Source organism: Chiloscyllium plagiosum, chromosome 15 (assembly GCF_004010195.1).
Source record: "Chiloscyllium plagiosum isolate BGI_BamShark_2017 chromosome 15, ASM401019v2, whole genome shotgun sequence".
Lineage (NCBI taxonomy): Eukaryota > Metazoa > Chordata > Chondrichthyes > Orectolobiformes > Hemiscylliidae > Chiloscyllium > Chiloscyllium plagiosum.
This window is the reverse complement of record NC_057724.1, coordinates 45691270-45714053: the sequence shown is the minus strand read 5'-3', so window position 1 is coordinate 45714053 and position 22784 is coordinate 45691270. Positions and strand designations below refer to the sequence as shown.

Sequence of the window (22784 nt, the reverse complement as noted above, 5' to 3'; positions counted from 1 at the left end):
TTTATATAGCCATCCAGATGCCTTTTAAATGTTGTAATGGTACCAACCTGCACCACTTCCTCTAGCAGCTCAATCCATACATGCACCACCCTCCACTTAAGAAGCTGTCTCTTAGATCCTTTACAAAAACTTTTCCCATCACCCTAAACCTATGCCCTCTAGTTCTGGACTCCCCCATCCAAGGGAAAAGACTTGTCTATTTACCCTATCCAATGCCCTCATTTTTACTGCACTCATTCATCCCTCAAGCTCCACTGATGAGGACTTCAGATCTAGCTATTAACTTATTTTCCTCAAGTTCACATTTTCTCAAAGTTATTGTTACAATGAAGCAGTTACACAATACTGAACATATTTTCTAATAATAATGAAAACTGTCTGCAAGAACCACAGTACCACAGAACCTAGTAACAGAACAAAAATAGTTAAAAAAAGGAAGAAATTATTGCTTTCCTTATTTAAAACAAATCTAAACATACCTTAATTTGATAAATGCAAACGAAACAAGAGTTGGGATTCATTTCTTGACGGAAGTCAACGATTATGGAAAACAAAGCTATCCAGGTTATCCAAAAGTAAATAACTTGTTGAATGAGACAATCTGAAGTTTGAAAAATCAACAGGTTTATTAAAGTTTAAAATAGCATCATGTTATAAGGTTTTTCAGAATTGAAGGTGGTAATTCAACCCATTGTTGTATGCCCGAGAGATATTCAAAATCTATTTCCAATTCTCTTTTTCGCCATCCATTACCATTCATTTCAAATATTTAAAACATCACCTTTAAAATGCCACTGCGGCAAATCACGACATGGGTGGAACTTTCAAAAAAAAAAAAGATTTTTTCAAAACCTTTCTAATAAAGGAAGTCTAAATCTGACCCCAATGCCAGCTCATCAATCAAAACAATAATGTGTTCCATTTAGGATGGCACTTCCAGTCATCATCCATTGAAGATTAGATTTCAAGTGTCCCCAAAATACAATTTCCCATCCCTCATGTATACACATTGACCAATGTTGATTCACTCTCCAGGTTAAATGTTTTGAGTTCAACCTGGTGGAACAGGGTGGGAGCACCCTGACTAAATGGAGAATGACTTGTGGCCTCAGCTCTGTGGATACTGGAATCTCCTCCCTGGTGACCAGTCATCGTAACAATGCAGTATGTATCAGTCATTGTGCGGTGTCAGCACCTTTTCAGCTGGTCCACCAATATTTTTCACATTTTGAATAGATGTGTTGTTCTGATGCCCACTACATTGCACAGATTTTTTCTTCAAACACAGTCAGGTTCTGCTCATATGCAGCTTGCCATTTTACCATCACCTTTACATGCAATTCTTCCATATTGGAAGTTCCCAATACTACATGCAGATTTCTAACTCCAGCCTAATCATTGTATATGAAAACCTCAGCAGGTACAAAGACTATGAATCATATTGGAGTGTTTAGTTTTATCAAACTATTGTTTTTGGTGCCCTTCTTTTGGGTCTTGGGTGTTCATTCCTCCAAAAGCTTCAGCATGTAATTTCAATTCATTTTCTCAATCCTCAGAATACACCAGCTATTCAGCAGACATTCTAAAAAGCTCAAGTGATCCTCATTTGCTGAACTTTCATAGGTCTTAGCAATTGTCATATCATCCAAGCGCAAAGATCTAATTATATGGAGGGTTTTGTTTTTACAAAATGTATACCCAACTATAGCTCTTGCATTCAATATATTCAAACTAATTACAGTTGAAACATCTTTTAACCCTCAAACACTCTATCCAAATCAATTTCACATCCACATGAACTGCACACCAAAGTCCTTGAAACAAATATGGCCACAAAATTCAAGTAGATTAGATTAATCCTCTTGATATCTCTCCTTTTCAACGAGTGGCTACGAATGTGCTAAACCCAATTCAACAATATCAAATCTGCAATGGTTAGCCTCTATGATGTCATTTGACAAATGGTCAATTTAATCTCTCATTTTTTGGCTTTGTCTACCATCAGAAATCTTATCGACCTCTTACTTCTTAAAGAGACATTGACTAGCTGCATTTCATGGTATGATTTGCACATTTTATTAAAATATCCCAAAAATATATTATTGCTTGCAATCCACAGGAATAGACAAGAACGTATGCAATCAGCACCCAGAGACTTTTCTACCTTGACTGCCAATTCAGACTAATTCCTTTCCTACACCGATTTCCAGCCATTATGCTTTCACCTTCACTACTATTTGGAAAAAACCCAGCCGAAATAAAGATATCAACCCTTTCATCTGTCATAACCCCTCTCAGCTCAGCCATTATATTTATTTTTCAGTGTAAAAAGCCAAATATTTCCACTTACCCCTATCGTGATTCCGATGATTTTGTGCAAGTATTTTGTCTCATGTGAAGGTTTCCTAGAGCACCAACTAAGTGCCATAACTTGTGAAGCCCGCCTATATCTTTATTTTTGAAAAGCAGATATGGCCTAATTTTAAGACCTGCTTGTCCTCTTTAAAATTTCTTGATTTTTAAAAACCATACTAAATAACTTAACTGCCCTCTTAGCTCTGCAGGCCTCCTCACCTCCCTCCCCACATCAGAAGATATACATTACCTGGATCCCAGGAGACTTCAGGGTAGCCAAAATTCACAAAATCACAGATGTATGATACTGAAATAATTCTTCACATCAGCTGTCTCATGCAAAAAAAAACTGCAGACAAGCTCCTGTACTAATACATGTGTTAATTCATTTTCACAACAAAATGCAAAAATAAGGTAGAACATACGCTAGGCTGGGAGGCATTTTCCTCGACAGCTGGTGGAAACAAGTGGCAGTTTTGCTGAGTTAATCTTGTTCTGATATTTTAAAAATAAGAGTTTTGTTTGGAACAACAAATTTGATGACATCTTCTCTTTTTACATTGATCACTGACAAGCGCGTCAGGTTGCAATTACCAAACATAAGCAGTATAGGTATTAGAAAGCACAAGTTTAGAAATAACAGGTCATGTCTAACAAGCTACTGGAAAAACAAGAGTGAAACATACCTGGTAGATCTCTTGGAATTTCAAAAATAGTGAAATTATTATACCAGATTTAGGTTCATAGCTTTGTTGACAAATTCAGTTGGCTGACAAACTTCAATTCAGTAACAAAAGCTAAGGCAATGAATAGAAAGTATAACCAACGAGAAAAAAAACCTGGTATTGCTTCAGAATAGTCACAATTTGTGAAGGCATAAAATGTCTGTAACATCAGCTTACACTTTCAGCAAGTTTGGTAGTTTGGGCAGGTTATGCTTAATGCCCATAAAGAAACAACAGCCATGTTTGTAAAACAGGCACAGGTTTGGCACATGGATGACAATTAATGAAATGACAATTAAAGCGACAATATGATGTAGTCATCCATAAAAGGTTCACTGACCAAGGCAGAACAAGTCACAAGCAAGCAAGAAGCCAACTTTGGAGGGTAGGAGACAGTTTTAGTCAGCCCAGTTCTATCAAATATAAAAATGCACAGAGAAAAAAAAAGTAAATTTTCAAGCCTTGTTTAGAGAAACTTATGAAAAAAAGACTGAGGTGATAGAAGATGGAACTCAGCTCTTCAAAATAAGTCAAGAATACAGATAAGCAAGATTAACTTGCAGATATTGGGCAACGTCCCACGTTCAAAATCCATAACTTATTTAAGGCTGTGGACACATTGTTTGAGCAATTCTGATGAGTAAACTGACAATTTTTGCTTAATCATACTCTCAGCAAGAAAAATCCAATAGACAGCTGGAGGGAAAAAAATGCATAATGTTAAAAATTACAGCAAAGTTAAAAAGGGTCAAGATACTTGACTCTTGATGCAAGGTACTTGATGAAACAAACTTGATGAAACAAACAAAATCCAGGCTATCCTCCAAGCAGCAGTCCAGCCATTTGCTGGGAACTAAGTAGAATACTGCAAAATTAGAACTTTTAGAGTTCTAATTAATTATTTAATCACAGAAATAGGCCGTTCAAAGAGTCCACACCTGCTCCTTGTGAAAAAAAATCTAATCAGTCCCACACTCCTCCTTTAGCCAATGTAGCCCTGCAAGTTCCTTCAAATGCCCACCCTGATATAACTTTCCATAAATATTCCCCTAACATTTCCACAAGCTTACATGATGTTAAAATGCATTTATGCTCTTCCTCCTAATAATCGCTGTTATCAAAACAGAGGCCCAACAATAACAAACATATGCAACGGAAATGCCCTTAAATCATTTGACTGTTCTAATGCTGACACACAAGAAATACAGAGTGAAAGAGTGAGCTTGTAAGAGGGAGGGAGAGAGAGAAGGTAGAAAGAAGTGAGAGAACAATGTAGAAGTGCCATTAAGCTACAAATCTTTCCTTTGTAACTACCAAAACAGTTTACTTGTTTGATTGGAGAATCTAACGACTGATTGAACAACCTAATATTAAACCATAAAGAAGAAATTAAAATCAACAAGTTGCTCAGAAGTTTGAATGGCTATGTTTTTAAGCCAAGAGCTTCAAAAGCTCTTTCTACCAAAACCTTAATTAGAAACTCAACAAATGTACCAATCTTGTTACCTCAACAACCCTTCCAAATTTGGTTACCTGTCTAGCTAAAAAAAATGGTAAAGCAACTAAAATCAAGCATTATAATCTTAAAAAAAAATTCAAAAAATGCCACTCAGAAATGAGCAACAGTACAAAGATACAATTAGGGTAGTAAATGAATACATTACAATAGAAAGAGTGCTGAGAACTTTATTTGCATTCTTTAGTGCGTATTGGAACGTATATGTAGCAAGTCAAAACAAACTAGAGGGCATCAAGCTCAAAAGGTGGGTTTATATTTGATTTACTTTTCCTGCAAGTTAGGCATGTTTTCCTGGGGCGATCAAATGTCCCATTCTAAAAATACAAATCACTCCAGTTTGACGTGGTCAATAGTTTCAAATATATCAATCTACCAAAAGCACAATACGCCATATCCTTAAAAGCGAACACAGCATGGTATTGTTATGAACCTGGAATCCACCTATTACATGTCCAAAACGTAAGTCCATTCCACATTCCAACATAAACTCAAATGCAAACCCACCTATTTCCTACATTGCTCCTACCTACTATATTTAAAAATACCAAATACATCAGCATAAAGCCTTCAGCAATAGAAAATAAAAACACATGAGCCATTTGAGATTCCAATTTTACTGTCTGTAATCACTTTAAAAAAAAAACAAAATAATCACAAAATACGAAATTGTTCCAGAAGTCTGTTTCATTGGAAAGTCTGCTAGAGTAGCTAAACAAATATCAAAATAGTAACATCTCAATGAGAGTGTGTCCAAATTCTTTGCAACTTGTGCATTACATTATGTACATTGTAGATTACTGAAACATATCATGCACATTTACCAAATACATCCAACAGGAAATTAAAATAATATTTGAAACAGTAAATTACTAAAGACCTAAGTACTAAAGCTCATTACAATGATACAATCTGCAAAAATACTCGAGGCAATTTTAAGTGGAATGGCTAAAGGCTACTGTATTTTCAGGTCTGCAATTAGTATCTACGACGTTTGGCTGAACCATACTCTCCTTGATTTCCACGCGGAAACCCAGCAGGGCTGCCAACCATCGGTGTGCCCAAGTTATTTGCTTGACCATCCATATTTCCAGGAACAAATCGATCATTGGGCTATTAATTTAGTTAAAATATGTATGATTGGATATTAGTGTTCATTGAAAGTCCCACGTAGATTTAGCAATAGGCAGGTTGAGAATCCCCCATTGGAACGATGAAAGTCAGCAGAATCCAGAAGTACCGATAAAAAAAGGGAAAGGGGTAATCATATTAGACTTACAAGTTAATAGCAAAGTTTGGGAAACAAATTAATACCTTCCTTTTGCCATGTGCACAAAGTATTTACTAGAACTGTCAAAATTAATTTATGTGAAATGAAAACAAACTTTTAAGAGAAAATCAAGAGAAAAACCAACCATCCTTTCAAACTCAAGTCAGACAGTCAAGTCACTTGTATACACACACACAGACATGCATACACATGCATAGGCTCTCTTCAAAATGTATCACTTTTACAGAATGATGTGCTACAATTTTACAAGTTCATTTCACTGAGCTATCAGAGTAACATACAAGTTTTGATGACTTTATAATTGCAGATAACACAGCTATACATCATAAGTTCAAGCTTATCCTTGTTTTGTGTATATATAGATCACTCAATTGTTTCTACAACTCTTTCTGGAAGTGCACATGATAGACTTCAATGCCTCAGTTCTCAAGTAAGTGCAAGAGTCAGAGTAAATTCTTGATAAACTATACAACAGCAGTCAATATCAAAAAGTGACCAAGTGAGAAAACTGGAATAAACTGTAAAATTATTCCAAGGATTGCTTGCATAATTCACTTTCAATGTAACATGATAAATACACAGAATGAACAATGACTACAACAGAATAGCTGCGTTCCAGTATATTTTAAAGAGATCGAATCATAAAGCTCTGACTGAAATTTTATCACTAAGATTACACTCTTCAAATAAAAAAAATTGATTTCATTACAAGCTGCATGGATAGTTCCAGCTGACACTTCCACTTAGGAGAGGTTCAAAGATATTCATTACACATGATCTGAACGCCAATTCTGCTCCTGTCTACAAATGCTGCCTGATCTGATTTTTTTCCTTCATATTTTCCTTTCAAATTACCAGCATATGCAGTATTTTGGTACTGTGTCAGTTGTGATGTCCTGCATAAATTAATAATATTAAATGTTCAGGACACAGTAATGACATGATCAAAGAACTTCAAGGAGGGCTAAGAAAGAATGCATTAGCCAGTGCCACCAATGAAGAAATTTGAATGCCAACAGACTCAACAACACTTGGCTGAGAGGAGAAAGAATGTTAAGTATGTCAACCATTGAACATCCTGTACTTGAAGAAAAATAACCTGAAATCACAACTCAATTGGAGTTTTTTTTGGGGGGGGGTGGAGGTGTAGCTGCACCTACACAAATATATTTGAGTTTGCTCTCAGCTTAGCTTCAGCACATTAAGCCAAATGCACAAAATTAACTTAAGCAAAAGCTCAACTTTCAACATTTTCAAACAACTGGAGTATATACTGCAGTCAAGATCTGAAGCTCGAATCATCTTAAGACAAGAACATGCCTTAAATTTTGCAAGTAACTAGAATGTGCGTAATTCCTTTTGAACACTACTGTGCTCCAATATTTTAAAGTAAGAAAACGAGAATAATCCCACGAACTACCATCAATGCTATAAAATGTAATTCCATCAAATCCGCAGCTTACTTCAACAGTGAACGCACTGATATGTTTTCTTTGACGAACAAAGACAAATATAAGTCTAGAGTTGGTAAATGTGTTATTCATCCTTATTTGATCATTTTGGACTGAAAATGGAAACAAGTATACGTAGAACACTTTGTAACAATGGTAAATTGTATAATGATATTTAAGAAGCAGGGTAAACTTAAAGAGGTAAAGTAATTCCAACTATGATCAACTTTTCAAACCCTGACAGAGGTCTGTATAGATGATGGGGATAAAGAGTAAAATCAAACTGTTGTGATACCCTTTCCCATATTTTATTTACTAAATCAACTAGGTTCAGTCATGGAATGGTCATTCATCTAAAAAAAAAGAGATAAATGACACCCGAAGAACCATATTACAGTATCAAATTAAAAGGGCTGAATGGCCTAATGCAGCACCTATTTCCTATGTTTCTATTTTCAGGATTAGAAATAATAGTGAAAATTAAAAGGCAAGATAGAAAGTTGAAATAATTCATCCATGTCTTAAAAGCAAATGCTGTAATTGCAGACATAACAATTGAGATATCCTGTAAGTAATAACTTTGACATTGAAGAGAATGATTTGAGAAATAATCGCCAACACTCAAACATGTTATTCAAATATGTTAATGTGCGCCTGGGATCCTTTTGTAACACCATGAAATTGCTGACATACAATTTCCATTTATAGATGATTAAACTACCCATGTACAGTTGAATGCTAATTTCACTTCTCTCTACCCACACCACTTCCTTTTGAAACATCACCAGTTAAGCGACGAAAGCAGCAGGCACAAAATTTACTGCAATGTCTGAGCAAACTAGGAAAAATCAGATACCTAGAGCAACAACTAACATTCATTAATGTTTTTGAAATGCAAGACAAGGAATGTACAGTAATATTTTAAGCAATGTGCTTTGTCTGTACACCTACACTATCAGCCCAGACATGATACCACCCAGCCTGTTGATAGCCAGAAGGCAATCAGCAATATCTTTTATTCCGTACAAAGTCACTTAATAATACTGATCAAAATATTTGGCAGCACAAGCACCTGCAATGCTATCTGCACATTATGAACCACACACTGTTATTTTTTTCCACAAAACTACAAATCATCAGTATGAGAATGATATCATTGCTGCAGAAATGCAAGCACTTCCTAGCTTACAAAAATAAGTAAGGCTAGTATAAAACAAAAGTATGAAAATTTAAATGCACGAGTTGATCCAGATTTCTGGTTGGACCCACTTCTCCCAGAGATTTCAATGTTATCATATTACACTGACGGATTAAGATAAGTTCCATCAATATTAGGGAAGTAAAATCTGAAACAAATAAAAACAGTTCTAGATCATATAGTCCAATACAACAAAAAAACTGTTACAAGTGTGCAACTATTAATGGTATAATTGCGTTATGTAAAACCAAGGAAAAAAATCAAGAGATCATAATGCAATACTTTGTAAATATTCAGGCTGGACCATTTCAATAACCCAGTCAACAACTGGACCTTGCCACACCAGTCTACTTCAAGTCACTCATGCCCACGTCACAGTGACTGCACAGAATTTCTTTTTCACTCCAGGAATACACTACCTGATATTCTTTAGGTAACCTTCAGTCTGCTCTCCCCAACATAACAATGACCATGTCACAATTAAGAGATCATATGCAAGCAAATTCCATCTAAAAATAACATTTCCTGCAGCTAACCTAATTTAAAAGAAACTGATTTTATAGCAATAATTTTAATAATTGAAGTTCATTTTCAACACTTATGAAAGATGGGGAATTAATCGAGTGCTGATTCATAAATGCTTCTATTCAGAAATAATTTCCAGAATGAGAAAGCACATACACCTGGCAAAAACTGTACAAAGCACAATAATGTTACTTTGGCTCCCCCCCCACCTCTGTCGTCTTCACAGAAATTCGCAAAATGTAACTTAATCTCAATTGGAAATACAAGTCAATTATGAAAACGATCACACAATTTAATGAAGAAGTGGGCTCACAAGGACAGATGAAAGTTTTTATAAACATGGATCGAGTGATCTGGTGAGAAGTTCGATAAGTGGGATCTTCTTTAAAAATTGACTGTTGGGCCAAACAAGCTTTTCAAGCTTCTAAAATATATTTTATTTTCACATGTTAACACGGTGCATTGGCACAAACACTATTACAACAGCACCATAAAAACTGATACAGATATCCATGTTCCAACTGTATCCTTCATTCCAGTACAGAATCTTGGGTTTTATTCACTGTATACACATGAGTAAATAGTTTGGCACATCCTTTGTTTAAGAACTTAAATGATATTGCTTTTGGAATGTGAGAAAATCAAATATGAGCATCTGCTTGCCAATTATGCATCTGCTATTCTAAATCAGCTTCCTGCAGCAATGGATACAGAGTTAACATCGAATGTAGTCTTCAAGTGAAGAGGAATATTTGGACTTGGGAGCATAGTTGTATTGCAGATCCCATTTGACATACTCTGCTTTTATCTCTTTCTATTATAAATTCCCATTTTCATATTCAAAATGGAAATGCCTAGAATGAACTTAGCACAACGTAATTACAACTTCTTTCCAGTGGTAGAGCTCTAACACCTTCACTGGTAGATAGCATGTAATTTCAATCTGATGAGTCATATAAAATTAGCATGACAAATCTGGACACAAATATAATGGAAAGAATCGACAGAAATTGCACACAATATTTTTGCTGTATTAAGATATATTCAGTAAGTCACAATTACAGACTTGAAGCAACAGTATGTACAATAACTGAAACACACTGTATTAAAGATTACAGAAGAAATAACTTGTTTCCAATATAACTGTGGAGACTTAAAACAGACAAGTCTACACACAACCAAATAAATGGAGTACAAAACTCAATTTAAGAATAATTCCCCAGAAGTTTGTTTTGAGATGTTGTCTTTCACTCATTTAAACTGTTATGTTTCTTCCTCAGCATTTTCCAGAAGTCTGTATTCATACCTTCCCCTTTAGGTTTTCTTGCACTTTGCTATCCATTCCTGCATCTCATTTTGACCACTGAATGTAAACCCAGTTCATTCTTTTACTGAACCTCCCGTGTTAACCAGTTACGCAGAAGTTGGTCCAGTAGGGAACTTGTCATAATTGATCCTGATCTACTCCAGAAAGCAAGTGGAGGTAAAGAGGTAAATTGAGAAATCAATTAGGAGCCTGAAATCTGATCAGCTGTCAATAAATATTAAAATAGAACTTTACCAAAAAAAACCATCAGCAAGGAAGCTGCTGGCAAGAAAATGCATTCAAATCACAAATACTTGTACTTTCTGAAAGAAAGTGCACCATTTTGACAGTGATTTGTTAAGTTCAAAAACTTTCGTAGTACATAATGGTTTGTTTGAAATAGGAAGATTTCACAGAAAATCATTCCAGTACACTTACTAATTTTACTGAATACCCAATACTGCTGTATTTGGCATTTGTCGGCTTAAAAAAAACTGGACTAAACCCCCGAAAACGTTACTGTGCAATGCAGAACTTAAGTGGAGAGTGTAAAAATCCAAGTTATTAGTTTATATGGCATTCAGCATTACAAACATCATAGAATTTAGAATACTTAACTTGACAAGAAAATGGAAAAGACAACGGTATTCTGTCATTGCACGCTTTCAGAAATTACTGTTATAATATGCATTGTTATGTCAAGGACTTAACTGTCAAGTCGGAGTGGAGGAAAAGAAACTACCACATAAGCCAAATCATAAAATGGGAAAATCTCTAAAATTGATCAACACAATTCATATATTACAGTTAAAGGGGGGCATCCACAAAAGCAACTCTGCATGTGAATGAGTAAGATTCTCACTGCAATGAAACAAAACCAAAAGATGTACCCAAATTCAACACACATTTACAGTCTCTCCCCAGACCAGCATGCCAAAGATTAGAAGAAAATATGCTTACAACTTCAAATTCACAGTTCCCTCATCTGAATCTAGGCTAGTATTATATTTGTAAATATATTTTTAATACATTACCATTCCCATATTGTTTTCTGGCATTTGGCTTCCCAGGTTCCCAGGTGGTCCTTGTGGAGGTGGTGCGCTAGTATTCACAGTCGGCCTGTTCATTCCCATCAGTGGCTGTGGGACTTGGTTTGCAGAGGCTGACAAGTATAACATTTCAGTAAAATATTGGCTGATAGTTATCTTACACGTGCCATTCATTCACTTAAATACTTACCCCGGTTCCCCAAAACAAATAACTGTCCATCAACTCAACAAAAAGTGATAACTGGTCCCCCTTCCTATTTGAAATTATACACAACTTGCAATTTCAAGTGAAACGCAAGTGTCTCAGCTTACTCCTAGAAATTGCATTTTTCTTCTTTTCAGGGAGAGGTTTTCTACTACACAATACAATCACAGTTATGTACTCTGGATGTTGCAAACAAAGTAAATACCAAAACTTTTGCCAACAGTAACACTAATGAAATTGTTACAATCTGAAATTTCGTACCTGCTTTAAGATTTGTAAAATCAGCTGCAGTTAGACCCACTGAAATGAATAGAAACAGGAAATTATAAGTTTCACAAAAATTCTAAACAACGCCTTATCCAACAAACTGTAAAAAGCCCCTTCAGTAACAAACCTTCAGATATGGAGTATCGAGATTTCTTGAAAATTCAAATTAGCATGCCTAAACAAAAGCTAAACTGGAGTCAAGCAAATTTTTACTGTATGAGGCAAGAATTTTCAAAGTTGATCGGGAGAGGCTGTTTGCAGGTAAAGGGACAGTTGAAAAATGAGAGGCCTTTAAAAATGAGAGATGAGTCCAGAGGCAGTCTGTTCCTATTAGTGAGATTGGCAAGGCTAATAGGTGTAAAGAATGCGGGATGATTAAAGAAATTGAAGCTCTGGCCAAAAAGAGACGACATATGGTAGGTATAAAGAGGTAAGATCGAGTGAACCTCTCCAAAAGTATAAAAGCATGAGAATTATTAGCAGAAGGGCAAAAAGGGTAATAAGGGGACTCGAGATAGCTTTGGCAAATAGGATGAAGGAGAATCCAAAGTGATTCTACAAATGCATTAAGGGCAAAAGACTAACTAGGGAAAGGATCAACAAAGCTATCTATGTGTGGAATTGTAGGCGATGAAGGAGATTCTAAACAAGTATTTTGCATCAGTATTTGCTATAGAGAAGGATATGGAAGCTAGAGAACTTGGGAAATAAATATTGAAAACGTGAAAAGAGTCTAATTTTAGAGAGAAGGGGTGCTGGACATCTTAAAATGCTTCAAGGTGGATAAGGTGTCTCCCAGAACTAGTGTGGGAACCTAGGGAAGTGGTTGCCAGCACCATTGCTGAGATATTTGTATCATCAATAGGTACGGGTGAGATTCCAGAAGACCGGAGGTTTGCTAACATGGTGCCATTATTAAAGAAAGATGCTTAGAAAAAACCAGCAAACAGACCGGTGAGCCTGACGTCAGTGGCAGGCAAGTTGTTGGAGGGAATTCCGAGGGACAGGATCTATAATGTATTTGCAAAGGAAAGGACTGATTAGGAGTAGTCAACATGGCTCCGTGTGTGGGGAAAATTGTGTCTCCTTAACTTAATTGAGCTATCTGAAGAAATGACAAAGAAGATTGATGAGAGCAGAGCTGTGGATGTTGTCTATATGGACTTCAACATGGCATTTGACAACGCTCCACATTGTAGACTAGTTAGCAAGGTCAGTTTACATGGAGTCCAGGGAAAGCTAGCTATTTGGATACAAAATTGGCTCGAAGGTAGGAAACAGTGAAGCTGCAGTGTTGGGATTTGCACCAGAGGCATGTGACCAGCAATATTCCACAAGGATCAGTGCTGGGTCCCCTACTTTTTGTCATTAATATAAATTATTTGGATGTAAATATAGGAGGATTCATTAATAAATTTGCAGATTACATCAAAATTGGTGTCAGAGTCGACAGTAAAGGTAATCGCAGAGTACAACTGGATCTTGATCAGATGTGCTGAGTGCTAGATGGGTGAATTTAGACAAATGTAACATGTTGCATTTTGCTAACGCAAATCAATGCAGGACTTATACACCTAATGGTAGGATCCAGGGGAGCGTTGCCAAATAGTAAAGTTGGTGTTCAGGTTCATCGTTCCTAGAAAATTGAGTCAGTCACACAGTGGTGAACACTGCATTTGGTACACTTGCCTTTACTGGTCAATATAGAAGCTGGGAGGTGATATTGCGATTGTACTGGACATTGGTTAGGCTTGGAATATTGCGTGTAATTCTGGCGTTCCTGCTATAACAAAAATGTTGTTAAACATGAAAGGGTTCAGGAAATAGATTTAAGCTAAGTAGAGCAAAATTTAAAAGGGACCGGAGGGGCAACATTTTCATGGAGAGGATGGTATGTGTATCAAACTGCCAGAGGTGGTGATGATACAGAAGGCATTTAAAAGGTCTCTGGATGGGCACATAAAGAGGAATGGTTTGGAGGGACATGGGCCAATGCTGGCAAATTGGACTAGATTTATTTAGGATATCTGGTCGGTGTGGTAGAGTTGGACCAAAAGGTATGCTGTACAACTCTATGACTTTGCATTGAGGAAGGGATCCCCTAATCACATTTATATTTTTAAAATAAAAAGGCAGTTCACTTTGTCATTCAATAAAAATGCTGTTGTGGCAGCACTTTCACATTAACTGTTCCGAAACTCACTTTCCTATGGAGGAAAATATATCAGTTTTCAGCCAAGGAGGGAACACTAAAATAGAATCAAAATAGAGACAGGATCAAGAATGCATAATGTATATAATTAGTTCCAATTTTAGCCTCACTTCTATTTCAATACTACAATGCTGCAAGGAGGCAGGGGTGGATGTGGGCACAATTACAACATTTAAAATACAGTTGAATATGTAACGTTTGGAGGGATATGGGACAGGAGCAGGCAGGTGGGACTCATTTAGTTTAGGATCATGTTCAGCATGGACTGGTTGGACCAAAGAGTCTGTTTCCGTACTGTATGACCCCATGATTCTATGACTACTTCAAACAGAAAAATTTTCAACGTCAACATTTCTCTTTTACTGAAATTATAGCATCAACGTTTGATGAAATTACCTTAAAAAAAAACACAACTTGAAATGTAATCACTCTTACAAATCACAGCCGAGACACGGTTGCATAAAAATAGGCTTTAACACCAACTAATTCAGCACACAACAGCTGAACAGCTATCATTCCAATCCACTACACATGTCAATAGCAGATAGGGTATCCTCATCTAAAACAAGGCTTGCAATATAGCCAAGTTTGCAAGGCCTTCCTGCAAGCATAAAAAAACTAAACTTCAGGGGTACAACATTCAGAATAATAAGACATTAAAGTAAACACAAAGCTCTAAGAGTGCTGGCATTAGAAGAAAAAAAAATGACTCAGTACTGTTCACCATGGTTGCAAAAGGAGTAAATTTCAACCCCACAACAATTCTTACTATATCCCTATCACAAAACAAAAATCATGGCTTTTACAGCAACACAGACATGACCTCATTTTTATAAAATGACTGATCTTTGGAACACGTTTCAGACGAAGCAAGTCAAGTCTGTGAACGAGATAATTGGACCACTACTCCTTTATACTCCTTGTAACACACTTTCTACCTTACTTTTAGCCATTCCATGAAATATATTGATAATATTAAAGCATGCAGAAATTGGTACAGCAGAAATGGTTGGTATAAAACAGTCTCTCTGCAGTAAGGGTTAAACCGGGAGTCTTAAAATTCACTGGCACGAGAGCACCACCAGCTGGAAAGAAGAATCCCATTGCGACAAATATTGACTTGTAATTTGATATACAAGCAAAAATGCAACAGCGTTCAAGCTATTATAGACCAATGTAAGTAGTCTGTTCCAATTTCCAAAAAAGATTTTTGTGTCCCATTCACACTAATTACATTAAGTTATACAACTGCAAATCATTAACATCTAGAATGCAGCATGCACTAAGTTCTAAAATCATTTAACTCAGCCTGATCTGGAAATACGTACAAATGCTTGCGTGGTAAAACCTTTGTCTGCACCAAAAATTAAGAATTCAACTCAATGATTCCACCATGAGGCCATTTCAGCCACTGCATTGTATTGGCTCTCTTGCAAAAGCAATTCAGTTACCCCTAGACCCCTGTCGACATTAACTTATAGCAACAAGCACTGACCCTTCAAGGGCTTCAATTATTTCCTACAAGTCAAAGTCACCACTATGTATGAAGAGCACTGGTCCAAGAAACAAACCTGAAGCACTCACCATGCACCTTCTGCAAGTGCAGTAAAATTCACTATGACTGTTAAGGTCACACAATTAACTTTGTTTTCAGTGCCACAGCCCCTTTCATTCCTTGGGCTTGAATCATGCTGGCAAGCCAATGGCACAGCACAGAACAAAAGATCTTCTGGAAATCCATGTATGCCTTCAGTTTTGAATCTTTTGATAATACAATCAGATTTGTTAAAGAAATACAAGCTGGCTTTCTTCAATTAATCCAAATTTTATCCAAGAAACTGAATTTGGTCTCAAATTGTTGTTCAAAAACCTTCCCACTGACATTGAACAGCTAGCATAATTTTTGGGTTTTTATTCTTGCGCTCTTTTGAATAAGAATTGAGCACTGGCGATTCTCCTGTCATTTGGCACTACCCCAAATACCTGAGAGGGAATGAAAAAATACCTCTAAATTTCCACTCTACTTCCATAATTTACCATACACCCCATGTCTGGTGACCTCTCCTTTCAAGTTTAGTCAGCCTTACTATTACTCCTTCCAAATACTTTAGACCAACCTGTATCTCACCTACATATTGTGGCCTTCGCAGTTTCTTCCTTGGTAAAGACAGATAGACTAATTTAGTTTTTCCAATATGTATGATGCTACATGCATTGATTTCTATTTTGGTCCCCGATTGAACCATCCTTCCTCCAGCCATGCTTTCACTGTTGAAATGCCTTTGGAAGATATTTTGATTCCCATTTCCTTCAGCTGGTCTCAAGTTTCTAAATTCAGCCTGGTTCCTACATTTGTTAACAGGCAGCATTCATGATATGCACTCTAACCCTGAGTATTTTCTCTGCTTCCATAGTTAATGACAGAAACTATCTCTGAACTGCTTCCAATGCAAGCATACCCTCCATAAAGTCAAAACAGTTGGTAGCACCGTTAACTAAATTGTTGCAAAGAGCTGAGGAAAGGCTTCCGACTTTTGCAAAAAGCTTATCATCCTTAGCCCTCTAATTAATTGCTATACCTAAATTCTAACTTCTTGTTTCAAAAGCAAAGTCAACCAGATCCCGCCCATAACACCAAATTCTCAACTCTATTTAAACATTTCATAATTTTATTGCAAAATTTGACAACTTCAATTCCCAACATAACACTTGTGCCACATTTTGGTCCAGAAATGTAACTAATCCATTTGCAGCTTCATTGGTGTTTTCCTCACAAGTAGCTTCGCTATGCATTTCTGCATTAAAAACAATTTTGGCAAAACTAAAGTTCTTCATCCAAGTCAACAATATAAGCTATACATCGTGGGATCCCTGCACTGATCGTTACAACCAACATTTGTGGCTTGGATTTGCTTTCTCTTTCAACGGTGACTCATCTTATGCAGCACATACACAGCAACACCATGAGCTACAAGTTCCACCCCTAGCAAGATGCCATTGAGATTTGCAACTATATTTGCATTCTTTCACTATGACAGAATCAAATCTTGGAAGTCCTTTTGCAACAGGACAGGCCTACCACCAGTCAATGGCAATTCGCTCATGGAAGGTGGGCACTGATGGCCTAGCCAGCAATCACGGTTTATCCCCAAAGGCGGCAGTGAGTTGCTTTCTTAAACTGCTGCAGTAATTGGGCTATGCAAACCCTATAGTTCTTTAGGAAAAGAGTTTCAGAATGTTGACCCAGTGACAGCCAAGGAACAGCAATGTAACTTCAAAGGTAGAATGATGTGTGGCTTAAGAAGTGAACCTGCAAGTTGTGGCATTCCCATTTATCTGCTGACCTTGACCTTCCAGGTAGCAGAGGTTACAAGTTCAGTAGTTGCTGTCAAAGTTGCCTTGCTACAGTGCATCTTTAGATGGTATACACTCTTGTTATTCTGAATCAACAGTGAAGGGAGTGAATGTTGAAGACAATTAGCGCAGTGCCATTCAAGGGAGCTGCTTTATCCTGAATGGTCTGATTTCTTGAGTATTGTTTAAGCAACACCAATTCAGCTAAGCTTTCCCACCCAGAATAGCTGACCTAGCCAGCAATGTCCACATCCCTTAAAACTAGAAAAAAATATGAGATGCAAGAAAATTATTTATCATTTAAATTCAAAATGTTATGTGCGCATCTTACCTGGCATGGTCATTCCACTCCGCTGGGCAATTTCTTCCATCCTCATATTTTCCCTCTAAACATAAATTAAATTCACATGCACAATTAAAATTACAGCCGATGTTCTCACCCACTTCAGAAAATGTTATGATATGCCTCGGTTATATGCCATGACTCAGCTATTTCTATAGTCAGTGAATTGCCCTAAAAAGTTGAAATATTTAAAGAAACACAAAAGGGGTGACCTAATTACCTTTATCTAACATATTGGTCAGCATACATTGCATCTGCAGACTTTGTGGTGTTTACACAACTGATGCACAAATGCAGCATTCCTGGTTAGTTCTATCGTGTTAGTGTCGTGACCACAATGGCTTACAAATTTATTAGGTTTTTAATTTCAAAATCTCTGTAAAAGCCTTCAAGCCAAAACAGGTGTCTTTCTCACAATGCCTTAAAGAAAACAAGCACACTGACATTTCTAACTCAAGCCAAATTAAGTTAGGTGCAACAGATGACTATCCTCCATTTAGTAAGTAATCACCAAAAATTAAAAGAAACAAATGCAAGAAAACTCATTTAATTCCATTCTTGTGGTTTAGATTCTTGATCCAGAAAACTTTTTTACCCATGTATTCCACCTACAGAATTGTCCATTCTATTTATTAATGTATACGTATTTCAATTTGAAGGGACAATATTTTGTTTGCACCTGTGTTTTGCTGCTGTGAAAGGAGCAGTTTATTGTTCTGTTGTTAATTGATGAAATCTGGTGTTATTTTTTTCCCCATTAGAGTGGTCAGTCAAGCAAGTTAACTGCCTTTAGGACTTAATTTGGTTTTAATGTATACATTTGTGACAATTTGTGGCACAGTGGGCTCGACACCAACACCCTTGCTGCCTTTGAAGAGAGGTTGGCACTGCAAGGTGACACAACCCTACACACTTCTCAGGAGGCCATCTAGTGCAGACACATTTCTGCTTATCCTTCCGGGGTATACAAAACGTGAGCTTCAACCTTGGTCTGTGCATGTTTCCGCCTGAATTTGTAGGCTCTGGACCAGTGTGCACAGAAGATAAAGGAAGGAAAAGACATTGAATTCTGCCACGCAGTTACCAAAATTCAATTTTAACAAATCAACCAGCAACGGTAGGAATCTCAAACGAACATTCAAGTACCAAAGTCAACGTTATTGGTAACATCACATGATGGCCACATTATTTTATGTACTTCTCATACACGAGTGACTTATCAGTTTTTAAAAGATGTTGCTTGGATGAGCAGTGTGGGGGTATGGTATGTTATTACTTTTTTCTCTTGTTTAATAACATCAACTTAGCCTTTTCTTAACTCTGAAAAGCCTGGGTAAATTGATTCATTTCAAGGCAAGATAAGATTATCCATAAAGGGAAGGGACCTTTCAGAACTTGATCCTGTTTCAGCCAATGAAGTGGATGGCTGAATAAAGGGAAGCCGAACTATCCTTGCTCACCGAGGAGAACAATTTGGGTTATCTCGAACATGAACAAATTGGGGAACTTTCCTTGACTATTTGACATTAGTTACAAATCCTAATCATTTCCACTAATGTACTGATTGCCTTTAATATTCTTCTAAGCTACCCAATGTACCTTTGCTCAATGATATTAATATTTCAGAACACCTACGTTTTCAGTGAAGTTTCCTCGGAATCCCTCCTGTTGTCTTCTCATCATTTCTTCTTTCTCACGTTGACGCAAAAGCATTTCTTCCTCACGTCTTCTGCGTTCCTCTTCTTGCCTGAGAAATGTTTAAAATTTAGGATTTTTTAAGCTTCTGTTGCAATCCTTTACCAACCCATACTTAAATACTTCATCTATATGCAACATTAGATAAAGCCAACACTGGAATAAAATTGCACTTCGGATTTCCACCACGACATCCCCAGTCCATGGAAACTTCATTTTGCTTAATAGGAGCTCAAGCAATTTTGTATTTGGGGACTTTGGTGGATGGTACTTGTGTTTTTTCCACAATTCCCTCATACATTTAGAGAACTACAGCAAATAAAGACATCTAACCGAAGCCTGAGTTTGCCCTTAATATTGAAATCTTGTCTTGCTCTATATTTCCCCCAGGTTTTATGAAAGTCATCCAATTCTTATAAAAAGACTCATTTCCTTTGCTTCAGTTATTCTCAAACTTTTTTTTGCATAGCACAGTTTAAGAAAGCAATGTGCAACCAGCTTCAAGGGTGATTAAAAATAATAATAAATACAGCCTATGACACAAAAAGCCAGTTGACAAATAAAAAAGAACTCCATTACAAATAAATGAATAAGTGATTCCCTACTGAAATTACATGAAATAATGCTCAATATTGAAGTGCTGGATGGCAAAGAGCACTTAATATTTTAATTTTGCATGTAATCAACAATAGTAGTCAGACAGTGCCACTGACCTCATCGTGAGTTTTGAGAAGATTTGTAGCTCAGGTTAAGGTTCTGGATGTAGGTTTGCTCACTGAGCTGGAAGGTTCATTTCCAGATGTTTTGTCATCATATTCGTAACATCTTCAGTGGGCCTCCGAGCAAAGCGCTGTTCTTGATTCCTGCTTTCTATTTATGTTTGGGCTTCTTTGGGTTGGGGGTGTCATTTCCTGTTCTTTTTCTCAAGGTGTGGTAGATGGGGATCTATCTAACATCGAGTTAGACCTCATCTACCACGCCTTGAAAAAAAGAACACAAAATGACATCACCAACCCAAAGAAACCGAAACACAAACAGAAAGCATGTATCAAGAACAGTGCTTCGCCTGGAGGCCCACTGAAGATACCACCTAGTAGGGTGATGAAACATTTGAAAACGAACCTTGCAGCTCAGCAAGCAAACCTCCATCCAGAACTGACCGCATTGTTGTTTGCGCAACTTTACTGCCATCACTCAGCACCCAACCGCCGTCCAGTGTTTACTCATTGACAAGAATTTTGTCAACTAAATTTCACTGTGAATGAAGTCTATTTGACACAACCTACATTCTTCTAGTTAGTCCGCCACCTTAGTGTGCCAATTTTAAATGTGAGAATTATAGTCAAGATTTGTTTGATGCGCGTTTACGCATTTTTAGGAACAGAGAAAATGACAACACAGAAGATAATTCCTCCATCATACCAGTGAGACAGACATTCCTATCTTCCAACTGTGTGCAAACAGACAGTTTTTGTTTTAATTCATTCATGGGACATGGACATCACTGGCTGGCCAACATTTTACTGGTATTCAGAGTTGCCCTTGAGAAGGTGGTAGTGAGCTGCTTTCCTAAACTGCTGCAGTTGTAGTGTGATTTCCATGATTTTGACCCAGCGACAGTGAAGGGATGGCGATATATTTCCAAGTCAGGGTGGTGAATGACTTGCAACGTGAACTTGCAGTTGCTGATGCTTCCTATGTATCTGCTGACCTTGTCTTTCAAGGTGGAAGTGGTCACAGCTTGGAAGGACATCAGTAAACTTCTGCAGTGCATCTTGTATGTAGTGTACACTGCTACTACTTCAGTAATGGAGGTAGCAAAAGCTTGAGGATACGGTACCAATGAAGCAAGCTTTTTCCTGGATGGTGTTAAGTTTGAGTGTTGTTGGGCTGCACCCATCCAAGCAAATATGGATTTCCCACGACATTCCTGACTTGTGCCTTGCAGATGATGGACAGGCCTTGGAGAATCAATGGGTGAGACAACCAGTGTTCCTAGTTTCTTGGAGGAGCAAGTTAATGCAGCAAGTCAGCTAAGCTTCTGAACAATGGTAACTCCAAGAACGTCGATAGTAGACTAACACTAATGAATGTCAAGGCACAGGGAACACATTGTTCAAATTCATCATTTGTCCAAGGCAAACCCCTGGAGAAAAATTGTAATCTTGCATTTCCACCTTTTAATTCTGCACTTCTGCTAGGTCTGTAATCGTCCATGGAGACGAACACCTAGAATTTTTGTTTTTACAAGAGCATGAAAATTGCTCATCAGTGAACCTACCTGCTTGTGTCACCCCTATCTCACAAATGAAATGATAGGAATTTGCGCATCAAAATACTAGTCAAAAAGGAAACGAGGGAATTATAGACAAATCAGCCAAACATTTCTTATCAAAAATATTGCCAGTGTCTACAACTAAGCACAGTCAGTAGGGATAACCTACCAGTCTGTGTGCATTGCTTGACCATGGCTATCTCAACTCAGCTACTGCTCATCTATAGCTTTCGTTACCTCCCAGCTCGAGTATTACAATTGGCACATGCAAAGTTTGCACATTCAATGTCCAAAAAAAAATCTGACACTACTCAAAACTCTGCTGCCTGTGTGTTAACTTGCAATAAGATCCACTAAACAACACTATGACCCCCAACTACACCAAAATCCAAATACTGGCTTTCAAATGTGTCCATGACCTTGCCCTGCCCCTCCATAAACTCAACTAACCCTACAAGGCTCCAAAGAAAAATGTGAACTCCTCCAACACTGGCCTCTTGTGCATTCCCAAATCATTTGATGCCCAAACGTTCAGCTGCCCAGATCCCAAGCTCTGGAATTCTCTTCTGACAGTTCCCAATTTTGCTCTTTTTCTTTGCACCATCAAAAATGCCCTAAGAGGTAGAAGTACAGAATTGCAAAAAACTGACATCAAGTAAATTTGCCAGTTTTGCTAAATGCAGGTAAATATGATGTTATCCATTTGAATGCAAAAATAGGATCAAGAGAACTTTCAAAATAACAGAAACCCAGAGACAAGGGCAATCCAAGGGAGAATTACTGATACAAGTCCACAGATCATTAAAATGGCTAAATTCAAATACAACGTTTCAAAAATAAAGGACAAAAACAGACTATCAAAAAAAAAAGGCCAAAACGTAAATGGGCTAAAATCATTCCACATTTAAATGAAGCACAGGCCTCAAGTATTATGAGCAACTGTGCGTTAGAACATAAAGGCCTTAGATGAAATACAGGATTTCTGAACCAGAATGTCTCTCCTAAAGGGGAAGTTAA

General features: G+C 37.2%; 1 protein-coding gene across 7 annotated transcripts in view; it reads right to left on the bottom strand.

The window, feature by feature from the left end:
- Nucleotides 1–22784, bottom strand: part of LOC122557285 (paraspeckle component 1-like) — a 133504-nt gene that overhangs the window by 94321 nt on the left and 16399 nt on the right. For 4 of the 7 annotated variants that reach the window (XR_006313787.1, XM_043704829.1, XM_043704830.1 and 1 more), the window contains exons 7-10: nt 19433–19544; nt 17786–17840; nt 11883–11921; nt 11402–11529 (exon numbers count right to left, since the gene is read on the bottom strand). Coding sequence is in view for 6 of the 7 variants with exons in the window: in XM_043704829.1 (XP_043560764.1) it covers nt 11402–11529; nt 11883–11921; nt 17786–17840; nt 19433–19544 (334 nt within the window). In the remaining variant the exon portion in view is untranslated. Of the gene's footprint in view, nt 1–4752; nt 5710–10071; nt 10523–11401; nt 11530–11882; nt 11922–17785; nt 17841–19432; nt 19545–22784 lie in introns of those variants that run through there. The other 3 variants (XM_043704824.1, XM_043704825.1, XM_043704826.1) reach the window with 2 other exon arrangements.